The sequence below is a fragment of the Chiloscyllium punctatum genome, chromosome 8 (genome assembly GCF_047496795.1).
Source record: "Chiloscyllium punctatum isolate Juve2018m chromosome 8, sChiPun1.3, whole genome shotgun sequence".
Classification (NCBI taxonomy): domain Eukaryota; kingdom Metazoa; phylum Chordata; class Chondrichthyes; order Orectolobiformes; family Hemiscylliidae; genus Chiloscyllium; species Chiloscyllium punctatum.
In genome coordinates this window covers 114028554-114045152 of record NC_092746.1, presented here as the reverse complement: position 1 = coordinate 114045152, position 16599 = coordinate 114028554, and the positions used below count along the sequence as shown (strand labels likewise).

The 16599-nt window shown below is 40.7% G+C and overlaps 1 protein-coding gene across 1 annotated transcript in view; it reads right to left on the bottom strand.

The window, feature by feature from the left end:
* Positions 1–934: 934 nt before the first annotated feature.
* rheb (Ras homolog, mTORC1 binding) overlaps positions 935–16599 on the bottom strand; it is a 129126-nt gene continuing 113461 nt past the window's right edge. The window contains exon 8 of the mRNA XM_072576272.1: positions 935–2350. Within this exon, the coding sequence (XP_072432373.1) occupies positions 2258–2350 (93 nt within the window). The 3' untranslated portion in view covers positions 935–2257. The remainder of the gene's footprint in view (positions 2351–16599) is intronic.

The window sequence follows — 16599 nt, the reverse complement described above, 5'->3', positions numbered from 1 at the left end:
GCGGCATTTGGTATGCTTTCATTTATTGGTCAGAGTATTGAGTACAGGAGTTGGGAGGTCATGTTGCAGCTGTCCAGGACATTGGTTCAGCCACTGTTGGAATATTGCGTGCAATTCTGGTCTCCTTCCTATCAGAAAGATGTTGTGAAACTTGAAAGGGTTCAGAAAAGATTTACAAGGATGTTGCCAGGGTTGGTGGATCTGAGCTACAGGGAGAGGCTGAACAGGCTGAGGCTGTTTTCCCTGGACCGTCGGAGGCCGAGGGGTGACCTTATAGAGGTTTACAAAATTATGAGGGGCATGGATAGGGTAAATAGACAAAGTCTTTTCCCTGGGGTGGGGGAGTCCAGAACTAGAGGGCATAGGTTTAGGGTGAGAGGAGAAAGATATAAGAGAGACCTAAGAGGCAACTTTTTCACACAGAGGCTGGTACGTGTATGGAATGAGCTGCCAGAGGTGGTGTTGGAGGGCTGGTACAATTGCAACATTTAAGAGGCATTTGGATAGGTATATGAATAGGAAGGGTTTGGAGGGATATGGGCTGGGTTCTGGCAGGTAGGACTAGATTGGGTTGGGATAGGTGGTTGGCATGGACGGGTTGGACCGAAGGGTCTGTTTCCATTCTGTACATCTCTATCACTCTATTAACGAAACAGACTGGCCAATGAGTACCTAACATCCATTCTGACCCTCCAACCTACACACATTTCAGTCATTCCTTCAGATGGGTAGAATACTCAGCAGCTTTTCTACATTAAATAACACAGACAACACAGCGTAACATAAGACCTTCTTTTCCAAAGTTCAAGCATTTCTCTTGCTTTTGCTTCCTACTCTCTTCCATTTCCCATAGCTAACTGCAGGATTATCTCATCTCATATTTCTATGGTTTCAAATAGAGCTGAGCTCAAATATTTTCAGTATTCAAATGAAGTGAGATTAAAATATTTTTATTGCATTTTTGACCGATCACAGTAATATTTTCATTGTGTTGTAAATAGCATTTGCCCAGGGTTATAGACCAAAAGGCATCGCAACAAATTTATAGTCGAGACAAGCTAAGCCTTCCTCATCTTACTTTAACTTAAAAAAAACATTATTTTGCATTACTTCAGGCAAACAAAATTTCATTACATCTATTTATTAGCTAAATCCCACTTTTTATTAGTTGACAAATACCCTGTATGTAGGAATTACAACAATGATGGAATAGGACATTAAAAATCCTCAGCAGTGTTTGCAAATTAATGGGGGAAAAACATGAAATGCATTTTCCTGTGAACACTGACAAATGCTACCCAATGAAAGTTTTAAAGGCAGTCCATGTGAACATTTATGCATTAGTATCACCTACACAAATAATTATTGAAGGATGGTCTGCTTAAAAAGTAGATATTATGAAGCAGTTGTACTACTGCAGATTGTCAATAGCTACATTAATCAATTTTATGTTTCTAAACGAGTGAATGGTAACAATTTCATAAATACATATAAAAATTTGTTTTGTTGCATTGCATTTTTAGATACCTCAAGTTTAAACCTTTAGCCTGCTGAAAACCCATTTAAATACACAATAGAAATCTACACACAGCAAGCATCTGACTTTCAATTAATGAAATGTTGTCTTCACTGGTTTCAACTTAAAAGTGTTAGAAACAAAAAAAAAGCAGATGTCAGTCAACTTCGGGATTCCTGCAAGCTCCATGTTCAGAGCGAGAATGAGGTGTAAGCATCATCTTAAATACAACCCGCCTTGATTGATTTAAAATACCTTTGTACAGCGAGTCTACTAAAAACAATAGACTTAATACAGTATTTTTCTACCAGCAAGTATTAAAAACAAATCCGTTTGCTGCTAATGTTTATTTACAATGTACATACATGAAGAAAAACACTGATATATCTAAGCCTGTTTGTGTAAATAGTAGTGTAACAATATGCATTTTTCAGTTTGAAGTTTACAATCAACTACTTTCAACTGACATTCACACTACAAGAAGAATGAATGTTGGCAAATGATTAGTCATTGCCTGTGTCAAGAAATACAATATACAATTTGAAAAATATGAATTGCTTATAAGTTTTTTTATGCCGAAGTGAAGCTGTTTGCAAAAGGGTCAGAGTTCAACATAAGTGAGGAAAGTAAAAGGAAGTCTCTGACCATCTGTAGAACTGGTAAAAAGGCATTGTTGTTTATTTAAAGGGAAAGTGGCAGTATGCCTCTTCAAGTGGAGCAGTTTCATCAGCATCTTAGGGCTCACATTACAGAGCATGAAGATTTTGCTTGCTGACAGCCTCCATCCGCCCTTTCAGCCTCCATAATTATTCGCTTAAAGACTTCAACTGCAGTCTGAAAAGCAAAAAGACATTTAAATGAAACAAACATTTTGCCAAGGCTGCATTAATTCTGTAGGGCACTCACATGTTATGAAAATCAATAATCATATAACAATTTGATCAGTGGCACCCTTTTTTAGTTTTATTCAGGTATTTCCTTTGAGCTCTTGTCCAAAATCACAAGGAAGCATTCAATCCCCATGAACTCAGCAATCAACCAGGAATTCTCAATACGTTAATTCATCCACTGAATTATTAAGCACATTAACAAATTTACCTGCTCTTTGGAACAGTAGATAAACAGAACGTGTTACTTCTGACCATCAATTGAGTTTATTAACAGCCAACTTAACTCGGTACTGCCTCCAACATTAAACATACATGTTGAATGATTACAGTGTCTATGACCATCACTTATACAGTCAGATGTACAGCACGGAAACAGACCCTTCGGTCCAACCCATCCATGCCGACCAGATATCCCAACCCAATCTAGTCCCACCTGCCAACACCCGGCCCATATCCCTCCAAACCCTTCCTGCTCATATACCCATCCAAATCCCTCTTAAATGTTGCAATTGTACCAGCCTCCAACACTTCCCCTGGCAGCTCATTCCATACACGTACCACCCTCTGTGTGAAAACGTTGCCCCTCAGGTCTCTTTTATATCTTTCCCCTCTCACCCTAAACCTATGCCCTCTAGTTCTGGACTCCCCAACCCCAGGGAAAAGACTTTGTCTATTTACCCTATCCATGCCCCTCATAATTTTGTAAACCTCTATAATGTCACCACTCAGCCTCCGACGAAACAAATGCACAAAACTGAAGAATCAGAAAAAGTTATCCCAAAGATACATGCCACTGGCTGGACTCTGAGGTTAGTGAACCCTTTATTCACAGTCTTTATTCTTGAGGGATATTCCTTTCTGTGCTCCCTGCACAATGTCCTGTGGAGCATTCCTGACTTCACAATCACACACGCACCAAGTTTAATAGGTGTTGTATCACTTAAGTGCTAATGGTTTTAACGAGACGTTCTTGCAAAACATTTGAGACAAATCTATTCAAATCTGAGGCTAAGTACTTTTACTGGTTTAATTCAGAATCAAGTTAGCATCACGGGTGCACAGACTCTGCAAAAAAACCCCTCACTTTCTTCACATGCATTGATAATTCAAAATGATACTAAGTGAATATTTTAGACAGTATGATTCAGACTCTACTGGAATGTCAAGATGTCCTAAACACAACTTGTTCAGCATGTAAAGCATGTAAAGCGTATAAAGCAAAGTTGAAGACAATATTAAGTGCAGATGACATATGTTTGTTCATAAAAGTTCATTGAGTCAAAATTGAGGAATTTCCAATCCATCACAATTATAAGATTGCAGTAGTTCAAGAAAGCAGTCTTCAAAGGACTACTGTCATGTGCAATAAATGTGACCTTCCCAGCAATGTCCACACCCCCAATAAATACAAATATGCTTCTCTGGGAAGTTACTGGAGCGAAAGTATGACATTTGTACAATCTCTTCTGTTATTGCTAGTGTCTACATCACGAATTATTTCATGACGTAAGACATTTGTTGTCACTGGAGTGGATAGAAACAAAGCATGCAACTCCCACAGGAAGTGAGACAGACATACACACACACACACACACACACACACACAGAGGAAGCACAACAGAGGTGCATGCACACAGAAGCATAAAAAATACACAAAGAAGGAGCAAGTGAGACAGACTAGAAACGTAACTGTACCAGTCATATAACCCATGACAAGAGCAGTTTGGAGGCTGGGCATTCTACAGCGTGACTTGCCTCCTTAATTCACAAAGCTTGGGCACTGTCCTCAAAGCTCGAATTATGACAGAATATCTTCCACTTGCCTGGTTGAGTGCAGCTCAAACAACACTCAGTTGGTTCAACACTATTTAAGACAAAGCATCTTCATTGGTTAGCAATCCAGCCACCACCTTAAACATCACTCCCTCTGCCACAATAATATAGTAGTACTAGCGGATACTGCCAAAACCCACTAAGACCTCTTCAACATTTTCTTCCAAACTGAAGAGCTCTCTGACATAGAAGGACAAGGGGAACAAATGCATGGAAACAACATTACTAGTAAGTTCCCTAAGTGCACCTCCCCGCTTTGGAGCCATTACCACTATTGCTTCATTGTCACTGGATCAAAATCATAGTCCTTCCTCCCCAGTTGCAATGTGACTTTACGTACACCACATTCACTGAAGCAGCTCGAGGTGACCTACTTAACCACTGCTCTTCTGAAGAGATAGGGCTTGTGCAAATATAAAGATTGAGGGCTCACGATAGTGGGACGTTCCTTAAAGTAGAACTCTGGAAGTCAGGGATAATCAGAATACTAAATAGCACTACTTAAGACACTGAAAATCTTGTGATACGGCGAAAGAGAACTTGGTGATAAGCTGGGTGGAGTTTGGAACTGAACCCTCATTGCCATGTGCTGGAAGTAAATGTAGGAATATTGGAATAGCAGTAGGCCATTCAATACCTGAGCCTGCGCCACCTTCAATGCGATTATGGCTAATCTATGGTCTAGTCCCACATGGCTACTTTGCGCCCATATTCCTTGATACCCCTACTTAAGAAGAATATCTCAGATTTAAATTTAACAAATGAATTAGCATTGACCATCATTTGAGGAAGAGTTCCAAGTCTCCATTACTCTGTGTTGAAATGCTTTCTAACATCTCTTCTGCTGGGCCCTAATTCTTAGACTATGCCCTCGGTTCTGCAATCTTCAACCAACGGAAATAGTTTATCTTTATCTACCCTGTCTTTCTCTGTTAACATCCTGAAAACCTTGATTAGATCACCCTTTAACCCTCTAAATTCTAGAGAATAAATGCCTATTTTGTCTAATCTTTCCTCAAAACTTAACCCTGCAGTCCAGGTGTCATCCTTATAAATCTGCATGGAGCTCCCTCCAGGACCAAACCATCCTTCCTAGTGAGCTACCCAGTGCTCCAAAAGGGTCTAACTACAGTTTTGTAAAATGGCAGCATAACATCTGCATCCCTATCCTCCAGCCCTTTAAATATGAAGGCCAGCATTCCTTTAGCCTTCTTGAGTACTTTCTGCACCAGTTCATGGCATTTTAAACAGAATGCACCTGGACATTAGACATCCACTATATTTAACATTGTGCTTGATCTATTCTTTTTCAGTCCAAACTCGACAACCTCACACTTGCTTACATCAAAATCCATCTGCCACAGCTTTGCTCATTCACTGAATTTATCAATATCCTGTTATATTTTAATGCTGCCTGCAAGTTATTAATGAATGATATGGATAATTGAACCCTCAGCACGGAACCCTGTGGGACACCACCCTGCCAATTTGAGTACCTACCCATTATTCCAACTCTGTCTCTTGCTACTTCATTGAATAGAATCATAGATTCCTTACAGTGTGGAAACGGGCCCTTCAGCACAAGTCCACACCAACCTTCCAAACAGTAACCCAGCCAAACCCCTACCTATTACTCAACTTTTACCCCCTTCTGGAATCCATTTAGACTAGAGACATTAGCTTGCTTTCTCTATGGATGCTGCCTCACCTGCTCTGATTCTCCAACATATTTTGGATTTCAGGTGTGGTAGTTAACAGTGAAGGAACCTGTTTGCAGTTAAGTACAATTGCTCCCTGTCAAGTATTATTTAGTTTCTGTTAAATTAAGGCATTAAAATTATACCTTTTCAGATTGCCCCAGAAATTAATTTGGCCTTAAATATGCTGAGTACAACTCCACCCTTTTAATACAAAAGCAATGCTGGCCATTAGGACAAGAATTGACCTTAATACGCAAAACTAGTCATATACGCTAACTTTGGGCGTTTAAGCTTAGTTTGTATAGCAGCAATGATACTGCAGAGTCACAATGATCTGGCCCCGATCCAATGCAATTTACCTCCGATTTTTAATTTAAAGAACGGTTATTGCTTTTCTCAGTTTTTGCAGTCTAACTTTTCAAGCTCACAGAGAAAGGTGCCAGATTTGATTATGTTTATTTTGTCATTAAACTATCCTTGATTATAGACTTCAACAACTTCCCTGACCACCTCCTGTCATCCTTCTTAATCTCCATTAAAACTCACATCAGAATTCAAAAGAATTAAAAAACCTGAGTCATGTGCACGCAGAAACCCAATTAATTAAATTACATTCCAATTATGACTTCTTGAAGATATACACATTACAGAATCAAAGCTGTCAATCCTGTCGAAAGGAATTTTTTTTGTCATTGAAATTTACAAAACATTAAGCAGTATCACGAGGACCTTTCCAATTAAATTCAAACCTTCCTGTGCATCTTTCCACATTTCAAAACATAAAATGAACCTCCTGTGTGATCATTTAGTGAGCTGGGTTACAAATTCATTCCAATATTTGTTTCTTAATTTTGAGAAGTTCAACATGTATATCAAGATGTAAAAGATTGAAGGGAGACACTTGGTTCAGGGATAATGGGATGCTTACAACATCAGAGGAGGATTAGGAGAGATGAGATGCTTTACAAACATTGAACCAGAAAAGTTTGGTATAACCATTTGTGGTTGTTGGTGTAAGAGGCTTTGTAGCATAGAATGCTGGAGAAAGGTTTGAAAAATCAGGCTTTGGCACAATGGACATTTAGCCACCAGTTCTTGGGGCCCCAGGGATTTTAATTATGAAATTGGCATCTGAAATAGTTGATGAAGAATTTGAGTGTGCTTCAAAATTAAGAGGGATGCTTGGCTGCAACGGCAAGGGGGACTTTGACCCCAGTTACTGGCAGGATCAGTATATGTGAAAACTAGAGAGTTGTAAAGATTTTACAGTCTACCTACACTGAGTGCCAGACTGGCCCCATGACATTAAACAAGTGTTCTGATCATTTTTACCAGAGGATGATAAATATTTCAAATGATGTTCACAACACCATCCAGCCTTTGAGCATATTTAAGTAATTTTAACAAGAGCCTGTATTCATATGGAATGTCCTAAGGAGCTTCTTCGGGGCATATTATAAATTAGGACATTGAACCTCACAAGGAGATATTAGGAAGATGTCCAAGAAAGTTTTAAGCAGCATCTTAAACAGGGGAAAGGGGGTATAGAAACAGAGATTCCTTACCAAATTCCAAATCTTAAGAGTCGAGACAATTGAAACCACTTCTACTAGCAATTGTGCAATTAAAATTGGAGTTGCCCCAGAACCAAAAATAGGAACAGATTGCAGGGCTAGAGAAAATTGTGGGGAAAGTGTGCATGGAAGGATTCACAAATAAAGTTTCTCTACTGCAAACTAATGCTAGTTAATGAGCATAAGCAATGAATGAAAATGAAAATTAGAACAACAGAGTTTTGGATGACTTTGAATTTGAGGATTGAACAGAGAAAAAAAAAAGCTAGTTTGAAGACCAACAATGAAAAATCAAACGCATTAAGTCAACAGACAAACAGCTAACAGAAATCATGAAGTTAAGAGGAAACAATAACTTCTTGAAAGCTCAATGTTTACTGAAACCTGAAATTCAAACTGTTCACTGAAAGTCAGTCCTTGATTTTTATGCAATGCTGCATTACTTAACTGGCCTATTTTACAATCACATTGCTTCGTTACTTCACAATGACTATCTAATCCTAAGAACACAACTTGGCAATGATGATGCAAATTAAGTACTGGAATGCTTCAAAATGTTGCTATGGGAACAGGTGATGTTACCCTGAACAGCAGAATCTAACAGCACTAATCAAAGATATAGATGATCCAACAGAACGTTTAATTGTATCTGCTGGACAATCTCAACAGCTGTCTGGGAAAATCTGTTAAACCAACTTGGGCTTCTCTATAACCAAAAACCACTCCTGTGTAATGTCTCAAGCAACTACTGTATTATCCTAAGTTAAAAGGAACAGCTTCTTATATTGAAAACACAGAAAAGAAAACATCATTTATCCATGGCAGCATGGTGGCTCAGTGGTTAGCACTGCTGCCTCACAGCACCAGGGACCCAGGTTCGATTCCAGCCTCGGGTGACTGTTTGCATATTCTGCCAGTGTCTGTGTGGGTTTCCACCGGGTGGCTATCTCCCACAGTCCAAAAGATGCACAGGTCAGGTGAATTGGCCATGCTAAATTGCCCGTAATGTTAGATGCATTAGTCAGGGGTAAATGTAAGGGAATGGGTCTTGGTGGGTTGTTCTTCAGAAGGTCAGTGTGGACGTGTTGGGCCGAAGGGCCTGTTTCCATACTGTAGGGAATCTAATTTAATCATTCTGTTCTCTTCCTCTTAGATTTAGACGATATATTGCTGGAAAATAGAATAGCTGCAGTTCATGCAGTTTCAGTGTACATTTAAATTGACATTTCTCAATTGTACTCAGACGTTGTTAAAACTTGGAAGATAGGACAAATTTGAAATAATATCGAATAAGAGAAATAAATGATGGCAGAATAATCTATTCTTAGACTATTAGCAAGGACACTAGACAATAGCTTGTAATCATATCGCAGGTTACTGGACTATTTGTCAACAACGATGATTTCTTTAAAATCAATTCAGGTCAGCAATCACAGTGGAAATACATACATTTAATCAACAGAGTACACATTTGTTTTGTTAACTTGTGGGGCGAGAGTGTGGCTGACTGGCAAACATTTGTCCATTCCCAGTTGCCCTTGAGAAGATGGCAGCGAGATGCTTTCTTGAATTGCTGCAATCTATGTGCAGTAGGTTAATCTAAAACGCTTTTAGGGAATGAATTCCAGGAGTTTGTCCCAGTGACAGTGAACAGTGATATATTTCCAAGTCAGGATGGTGAATGGCTTGGAGGGGAACTTGCAGATAGTGGTGCTCTCATGTACCTGCTGCCCACATCCTTCTAGATGGAAGTAGTCGTGAATTTGGAAGATGCTATCTAACGACCTCTGGTGAATTTCTGCAGAGCATCTTGCAGGTAGTACACACTGTTGCTACTGAGTGTTGGTGGAGGGGGAATGGATGCAAATCAAACAAGCTGATTTTCCAGAGATGGTGTCAAACTTCTTGAGCTGCACATGTCCAAGAAAGTGGAGAGTGCAATCCCATCACACTCCTGATAGACGGGTGGACAAGCTGAAAGAGGATAAAGGTAAATGAAGGGTTTTTGCCCGAAACTTCGATTGCGCTGTTCTTTGGATGCTGCCTGAACTGCTGTGCTCTTCCAGCACCACTAATCCAGAGGCTGAAAGAGGAGTCAGGAAGGGAGTTATTCATCACAGTACTCCTAGCCTCTGACCTGCTCGTTTATGTGGCAAGTCCAGTTGAGTTTCTGGTCAATGATAATCCTCAGGTTGTTAATAGTGGGGAATTCAATGATGGCAACACCGTTGTGTTGGTTAGATTGTATCTTATTGGAGATGGTCACTTCCTGGCATTTGTCTGATGTGAATGTTACATGCTACTTGTCAGCCCAAGCCTGGATATTGTTGAATTTGAATTGGACTGCTTCGCTATTTGAGTCGTTGCAAATGGTGCTGAACGTTGTGCAATCACTGGCAAACATCTCCACTTCTCACCTTATGATGGAGGAAAGGTCATTGAGGAAACAGCCGAAAATGGCTGGGCCAAGGACACTATCCTGAGGAACTCCTGTCAAGATGTGCTGCAGCCAGGATGACTGACCTCCAACAACCACAACATCTTATTACATGCCAAGTGGGACTCTAACCATTGGAGAATTTGCCCCTTGATTCCTATTGATTTTAGTTTTGCTAGGGCTCCTTGATGCCACACTTTGGCGAATTTGGCCTAGAAATCAATGGCAGTCACTTTCGTCTCATCTCTGGAATTCAGATCTTTTGTCAATGTTTGTCCCGATTGAATTTGTTCTGCTTTTTGTGTACATGATATAGCTAGGCAATTTTCCACATTGTTGGCAGATGCCGGTGTTTTAACTGTACTGGAACAGCTTGGCTCGGGGAACAGGTTCTGGGGCACAAGTCTTCAATATTATTGAAGTGCTGCTACGGTCCAGAACCTTTGCAGTATCCAATGCTTTCAAACGTTTATGGATATCATCTGAAGTGAACGGAATTGGCTGAAGACAGGCATCACTGAAGGAGACCAAGATGGACCATCCAGTCAGCACTCACAGCTCCACATTGTTACAAATGCTTCAGCCTTAACATTTGCACTGACTGTTTGGGCTCTTCCATCATTGTGGATGAGGATATCTGTGGAGCCACCTCCTCCAGTTCGTTGTTGAATTGTCCACCACCATTTATGACTGGATGTAGCAGGACTGCAGAGCTTAGATTGTGGTTTGGTTGTGGAATAGCTTAGTTTTATCCATCACTTTCTGCTTATACTGGTTGACATGCAAGTAGTAGTGTATGGTATCTTCATTAGGTTGACACCTCATTTTTAGGTACGCTTAGTGCTGCTCCTGGCATGTCCTGCTGCACTCTCAACTGAACCAGTGTTGATCCCGCTGGCTTGATGGTAATGGTTGAGTGGGGGATATAATGGGCCATGAGTTTGCAGATTGTGCTGGAGTACAATTTTGCTGTTGTGATGGCCCACAGTGCCTCTTGGATATCCAGTTGCTAGATGTGTTTGAAGTCTGTCCTATTTATCATGATGATAGAGCCACACAACAATATGGATAGTATTCTCAATGTGTAGGCAGGACTTAGTCTCCACAATGACCATGCAGTGGTCAGCTTGCCAATGGACAGGTGCATCTGTAGTTTGGTGAGGATGAGGTCAAGTATGATTTTACTACTTGTTGAATCCCTCACCATTCACCGCAGACTCAGTCTAGCAGCCATATCCTTCAGGATCCAACTATCTCAATCAATGGAGCTGCTGCTGAGCCAATCTTAGTGGTGGAAATTGAAATCTTGCCATCCTCAATGCTTCCTCCAAGTTCAATATTTAAGAGTGTTGATTCCATCAGCTGAGGGAGGACAGTACGTGGTAATTACCAAAAGGTTTCCTTGTCCATTTTTAACTTCAAGCCATGGAGATTTAATTGGTCTGGAGTCAATGTTTAGGACTCCCAGGGCAACTCCCTTCCAACATTATTCCACAGCGCCGCCACCTCTGTTGGTCTATCCTGCTGGTTGGACAGGACATATCCAGGGATTGGGATGGTGATATCTGGGACATTGTAAGATATGACTCCATGAGTATGTCGGGCTATTGCTTGACTAATCTTTTAGACAGCTCTCCCAATTGTGACACTAGCCTCCAAATGTTAGGAACAAGGATTTTGCAGGGTTAAAGGGTCTGTTTCTGCCACTGTCATTTCTGGTGCCTCTGTCTATAGCAAGGTGGTCAGCCTGGGTTTCATTTATTTGATGAGACTTTGCAGCAATTCATACAAGTGGTTTGCTAGGGCATTTCAGTGGGCAGTTGAGTGTCAAACACACTGCAGTGGGTCAGGAGTCACATGTAGGCCAGACTAGGTAATGATGTCAGATTTCCATACCTAAAAGATATTCATCCTTTAGAATAGTATTGAAGCCTATACAAAACCATTCGCTTATCCTTGAAATCACTTCCCCTTAGGTCATTCATTCAATTAATAAGAAATCAATATTTGAAAGCAATGCAAGCATGGTCTTTAAATCAGCTGACATTTTGAAATGGTAAGTTTTAATTGACACGTAACCTCCCCATATCTTGCATCTGGCAACATTACCCCTCCACTGGCTATGCTTCTGATTTATTGATACGCTGCTTTTGTTTGCCAACCAAATATACAATTGTTATAAAATCCTTAGTTATTGGGAAATGAAACCAAGTCAAAAATGAGATTAGTTTCACGTGTAATTTCACATGATGTTTCGCATCCTGCCATGCCAGATGGCAGAAGCTAAATTCAGTAAAAGAAACATCTGGAATTAAAATGTTAATAATGACAATGAAACCACTGAATTGTCAGAAAAACTCATCTGGTTCACTAATGTCCTTTTGGGAAAGAAACTGGTTTGGCTTACATGAGACTTGAGACCCATAGCAATGTGGTTGACACTTGACTGTCCTCTGGGATGGGCAATACATTAGGGACATGCAATAAATGCTGACCTGACCAGTGATGCCCACATCCCATGAACATAAAAAAACTTTAGCTTTGCAATGATTAAGGAACCAGTTTGTACTTTTGTGCCACAGTTGGTTACATTTACAGACAGAAAATACACTAGTCTAAACACACCAATAAAAAGCGAGTTTGGAGAAGATTTGTAGCTCAAGTTGAGGTTTTGGATGTAAGTTTGCTCACTGAATTGGAAGGTTCATTTTCAGATATTTCGTCACCATGCTAGATAACATCATCAGTGAGCCTGTAGTGAAGCATTTATGTTTTGACCCGCTTTCTATCTGTGTGTTTAGGTTTCCTTGGGTTGGTGATGTCATTTCCCTTTTGCTTTCTTGGGGGGTGTGGGGATGGGATCCAAGTCAAAGCGTTAGTTGATGGAGTTCTGGTTGGAATGCCATGTTTCTAGGAATTCTTGTACGTGTCTCTGTTTGGCTTGTCCTAGGATGGATGTGTTGTCCCAGTTGAAGTGGCGTCCTTCCTCTTTTGTATGTAAGGATACTAGTGAGAGTGGGTCATGTCTCCTTGTGGCTAGTTGATGTTCATGTATCCTGGTGGAAAGTTTTCTGTTTGTCCGATGTAGTGTTTGTTACAGTTCTTACAAGGTATTTTGTCATTTACAAAGCAGGAGTCTCCTGCTTCTTGGATGCTGCCTGACCTGCTGTGCTTTTCCAGAAACACACTTGCGACTCTTACACACTTAATGGTAGTGTCCTGGGGAGTATTGCCAAACAAAGAGACCTTAGAGTGCAGATTTATAGTTTGCTGAAAATGGAGTCACAGATAAAGAGGATAGTGAAGGCAGCATTTGGTACACATCATCATTGGTCAGTGCATTGAGTACAGGAGTTAGGAGGTCATATTGCAGTTGTACACAACATTGGTGAGGCTACTTTTGGAATACTGCATTCAATTCTAGTCTCCCTATAGGAAAGATGTTGCTAAACCTGAAAGGGTTCAGAAAAGATTTACAAGGATGTGGCCAGCATTGGTGGGTTTGAGTTATACAGACAGCTGGGGCTATTTTCCCTGGAGAATCGGAGGCTGAGGGGTGACCCTTAGAGGTTTATAAGATCATGAGGGGCACAGATGGGGTGAATAGCCAAGGTCTTTTTTTCCAGGGTAGAGGGATTCAAAACTAGAGAGCATAGGTTTAAGGTGAGGGGGGAAAACATTTAAAAGGGACCTAAGGGGCAACTTCTTCCATACAGAGGGTGGTGAGTGTAAGGAATGAGCTGCCAGAGGAAGTGTGGAGGCTGGTACAGTTACAACATTTAAAAGGCATCTGGATCAGTACATGAATAGGAAGGGTTGAGTTGGATATGGGCCAAATGCTAGCAAACGGGAATAGCTTAATTTCAGATATCTGGTCAGCATAAGTTGGATGCAAGTTTGCTCGCTGAGCTAGAAGGTTCATTTTCAGACGTTTCATCACCATACTAAGTAACATTCTCAGTGAGCCTCCGGACAAAGCACTGCTGATGATCCCTGCTTTCGACTTATATGTTGGGGTTTCTTTGGGTTGGTGATGTCATTTCCTGTTCTTTTTCTCAGAGGGTGGTAAATCAGGTGAAAGTCAATGTGTTTATTGATAAAGTTCCGGTTGGAATGCCACATTTCTAGGAATTTTTGTGCATGTCTCTGTTTGGCTTGTCCTAGGATGGATGTGTTGTCCCAGTTGAAGTGGTGCCGTTCCTCATCTGTATGTAAGGATACTAGTGAGAGAGGATCATGGGTTTTGTGGCTAGTTGATGCTCATGTATCATGGTGGCTAGTTTTCTGCCCGTTTGTCCAATATAGCGTTTGTTACAGTCCTTATGGTATTTTGTAAATGACATTAATTTTGCTTGTTGTCCGTATAGAGTCTTTCAAGTTCATTAGCTGCTGTTTTAGTGTGTTGGTGGGTTTGAGGGCTACCATGATGCCAAGGGGTCTGAATAGTCTGGCAGTCATTTCAGAGACGTCTTTGATGTATGGGAGAATGGCTAAGGTTTCTGTACGCGTTTCGTCTGCTTGTTTGGGTTTGCTGCTGAAAAATTGGTGGACTATGTTCATTGGGTACCCATTCTTTTTGAATACACTGTATCGATGATTTTCCTCTGCTCTGCGTAGTTCCTCTGTGCTGCAGAGGAAAATCACCTATACGATGGTGGCTCGTTGGAATAATGTTCTGATACAGCTTAGTTTGTGGATATTGGAGTGATTGTTTCTGCAGTTCAATATTTGGTCTGTACGTGTTGTTTTCCTGTAGACCCTGGTTTGAAATTCCCCATTGGCTGTTCGCTCTACTGTGACATCTAGGAATGGCAGTTTGTTTGTCTTCTCTTTGATGAATTTTATGCCTGTAAGGGTATTATTGATGGTCTTGAAGGTTTCCTCTCATTTGTTTCGTTTAGTGATGACAAAGGTGTCATCCACGTAGCGGACCCAAAGTTCGGGTTGGATGGTTGGCAGAACTATTTGTTAGAGTCTCTGCATTACTGCCTCTGCTAAGAGCCTAGATATTGGAAATCCCATGAGAAAAAGAACAGGAAATGACATTACCATAAGAAATGACATCACCAACCCAAAGAAACTCAAACATATAAATAGAAAGCAGAAATCATCAGCAGTGCCTCGTCCGGAGGCTCACTAAAGATGTTACCTCATATGGTGACGAAACATCTGAAAATGAACCTTCCAGCTCAGCAAGCAAACCTGCATCCAGAACCTCAACCTGAGCTACAAACCTTCTCAGAACTCGCTAATGGATTGTTGGACCAAAGGGTCTGATTCCGTGCTGTAGAATTCTATGACTAATTGGCAACACAGAAAGGCAATCTTGGCCATCGAAATTGATAGAAAGGAAACTGACCATCAAAACATAAGTAAGATATTTAAAACTGATAAAGGTCAGAGTTTCAACAAGTCAAATCAGCAATTAATTACCACTAAATCATTGCATAAAATCATAGAACCCCCTACAGTGTGGAAACAGGCCCTTCGGCCCAACAAGTCCACACCGACTCTGAAGAGTAACCCATTCAGATCCATTCCCCTATCCGATTATCCTACATTTACGCCTGACTAATGCACCTAACCTACACATCCCTGAAAACTATGAGCAAATTAGCATGGCCAATTCACCTAACATGCACATCCTTGGATTATGGGAAGAAACCGGAGCATCCCGAGGAAACCCACGCAGACATGCGGAGAATGAGCAAACTTCACACAGACTGTCACTTGAGGCTGGAATTGAACCCGGATCCCAGGCGCTGTGAGGCAACAGTGCTAATCACTAAGCCACTGTGCTGCCTAATTTCAGAACATCCTGACGACAAATTTCTTTTAGAACGTGTTTAATGTACTAACAGATGTTGACAATCAAGAGAAGGACAGCTGTCTTGAAAAGTTAACCTTGGTAGCTGCTGAGAGTATGATTGAGAAATTCAAGATTTCTTGAATCTACAAGATTCTACACGTAGAATGTGAATCTACACGTGCTACAGGAAAGTAAGTGATGTCTGTCCAATGACCTCATTCTCTGTATAAAAGACTTTGATCTCTGCTGAGAGCATCACCACACTGGGAGCAGGTTTATAAATAAAGTACCAGTGTTCCAGCAGTAGATACAGTACATGAATTTCTGCCACTAGTGATCTGTATAGACATTCTAATATCAACTCAGTTCAAAATCAAAGGACCTTAACTTAAAGCCCCACTTGAGATTTGAGCGACGAAAGAGAACTGCAGTAATGAAACTGCTGTTTCAGATGAGATGTTAAACCAAAAATATAGCCCGTTTTTTCATAGTTATCAAACATCCCAAAGCACGTCTTGTACAGAAGATAGAACTAGGAACAAGAGAGTGCAATTCAGCTCTCCAACAATGTTATGCCATTTAATATGATCATGACCTCAACTCCACTTTCCTGCCTGCTCTACATAACCCTTCAACACATTAATTAAAATGTCTCCTCCATAAATGTACTAAATGTCCCAGCATCCACTGCATTCTGGAACAGTGAGTTCTACAGATTTACAGCCCTTTGAGAGAAGTAATATATATTCATCTGTTTTAAATCTGCTACCATCTACCCTAAAACAATGATGTCTTGTTCAATGTTACCTGCAAGAAGAAACATCCTGTTTATGTCTATTT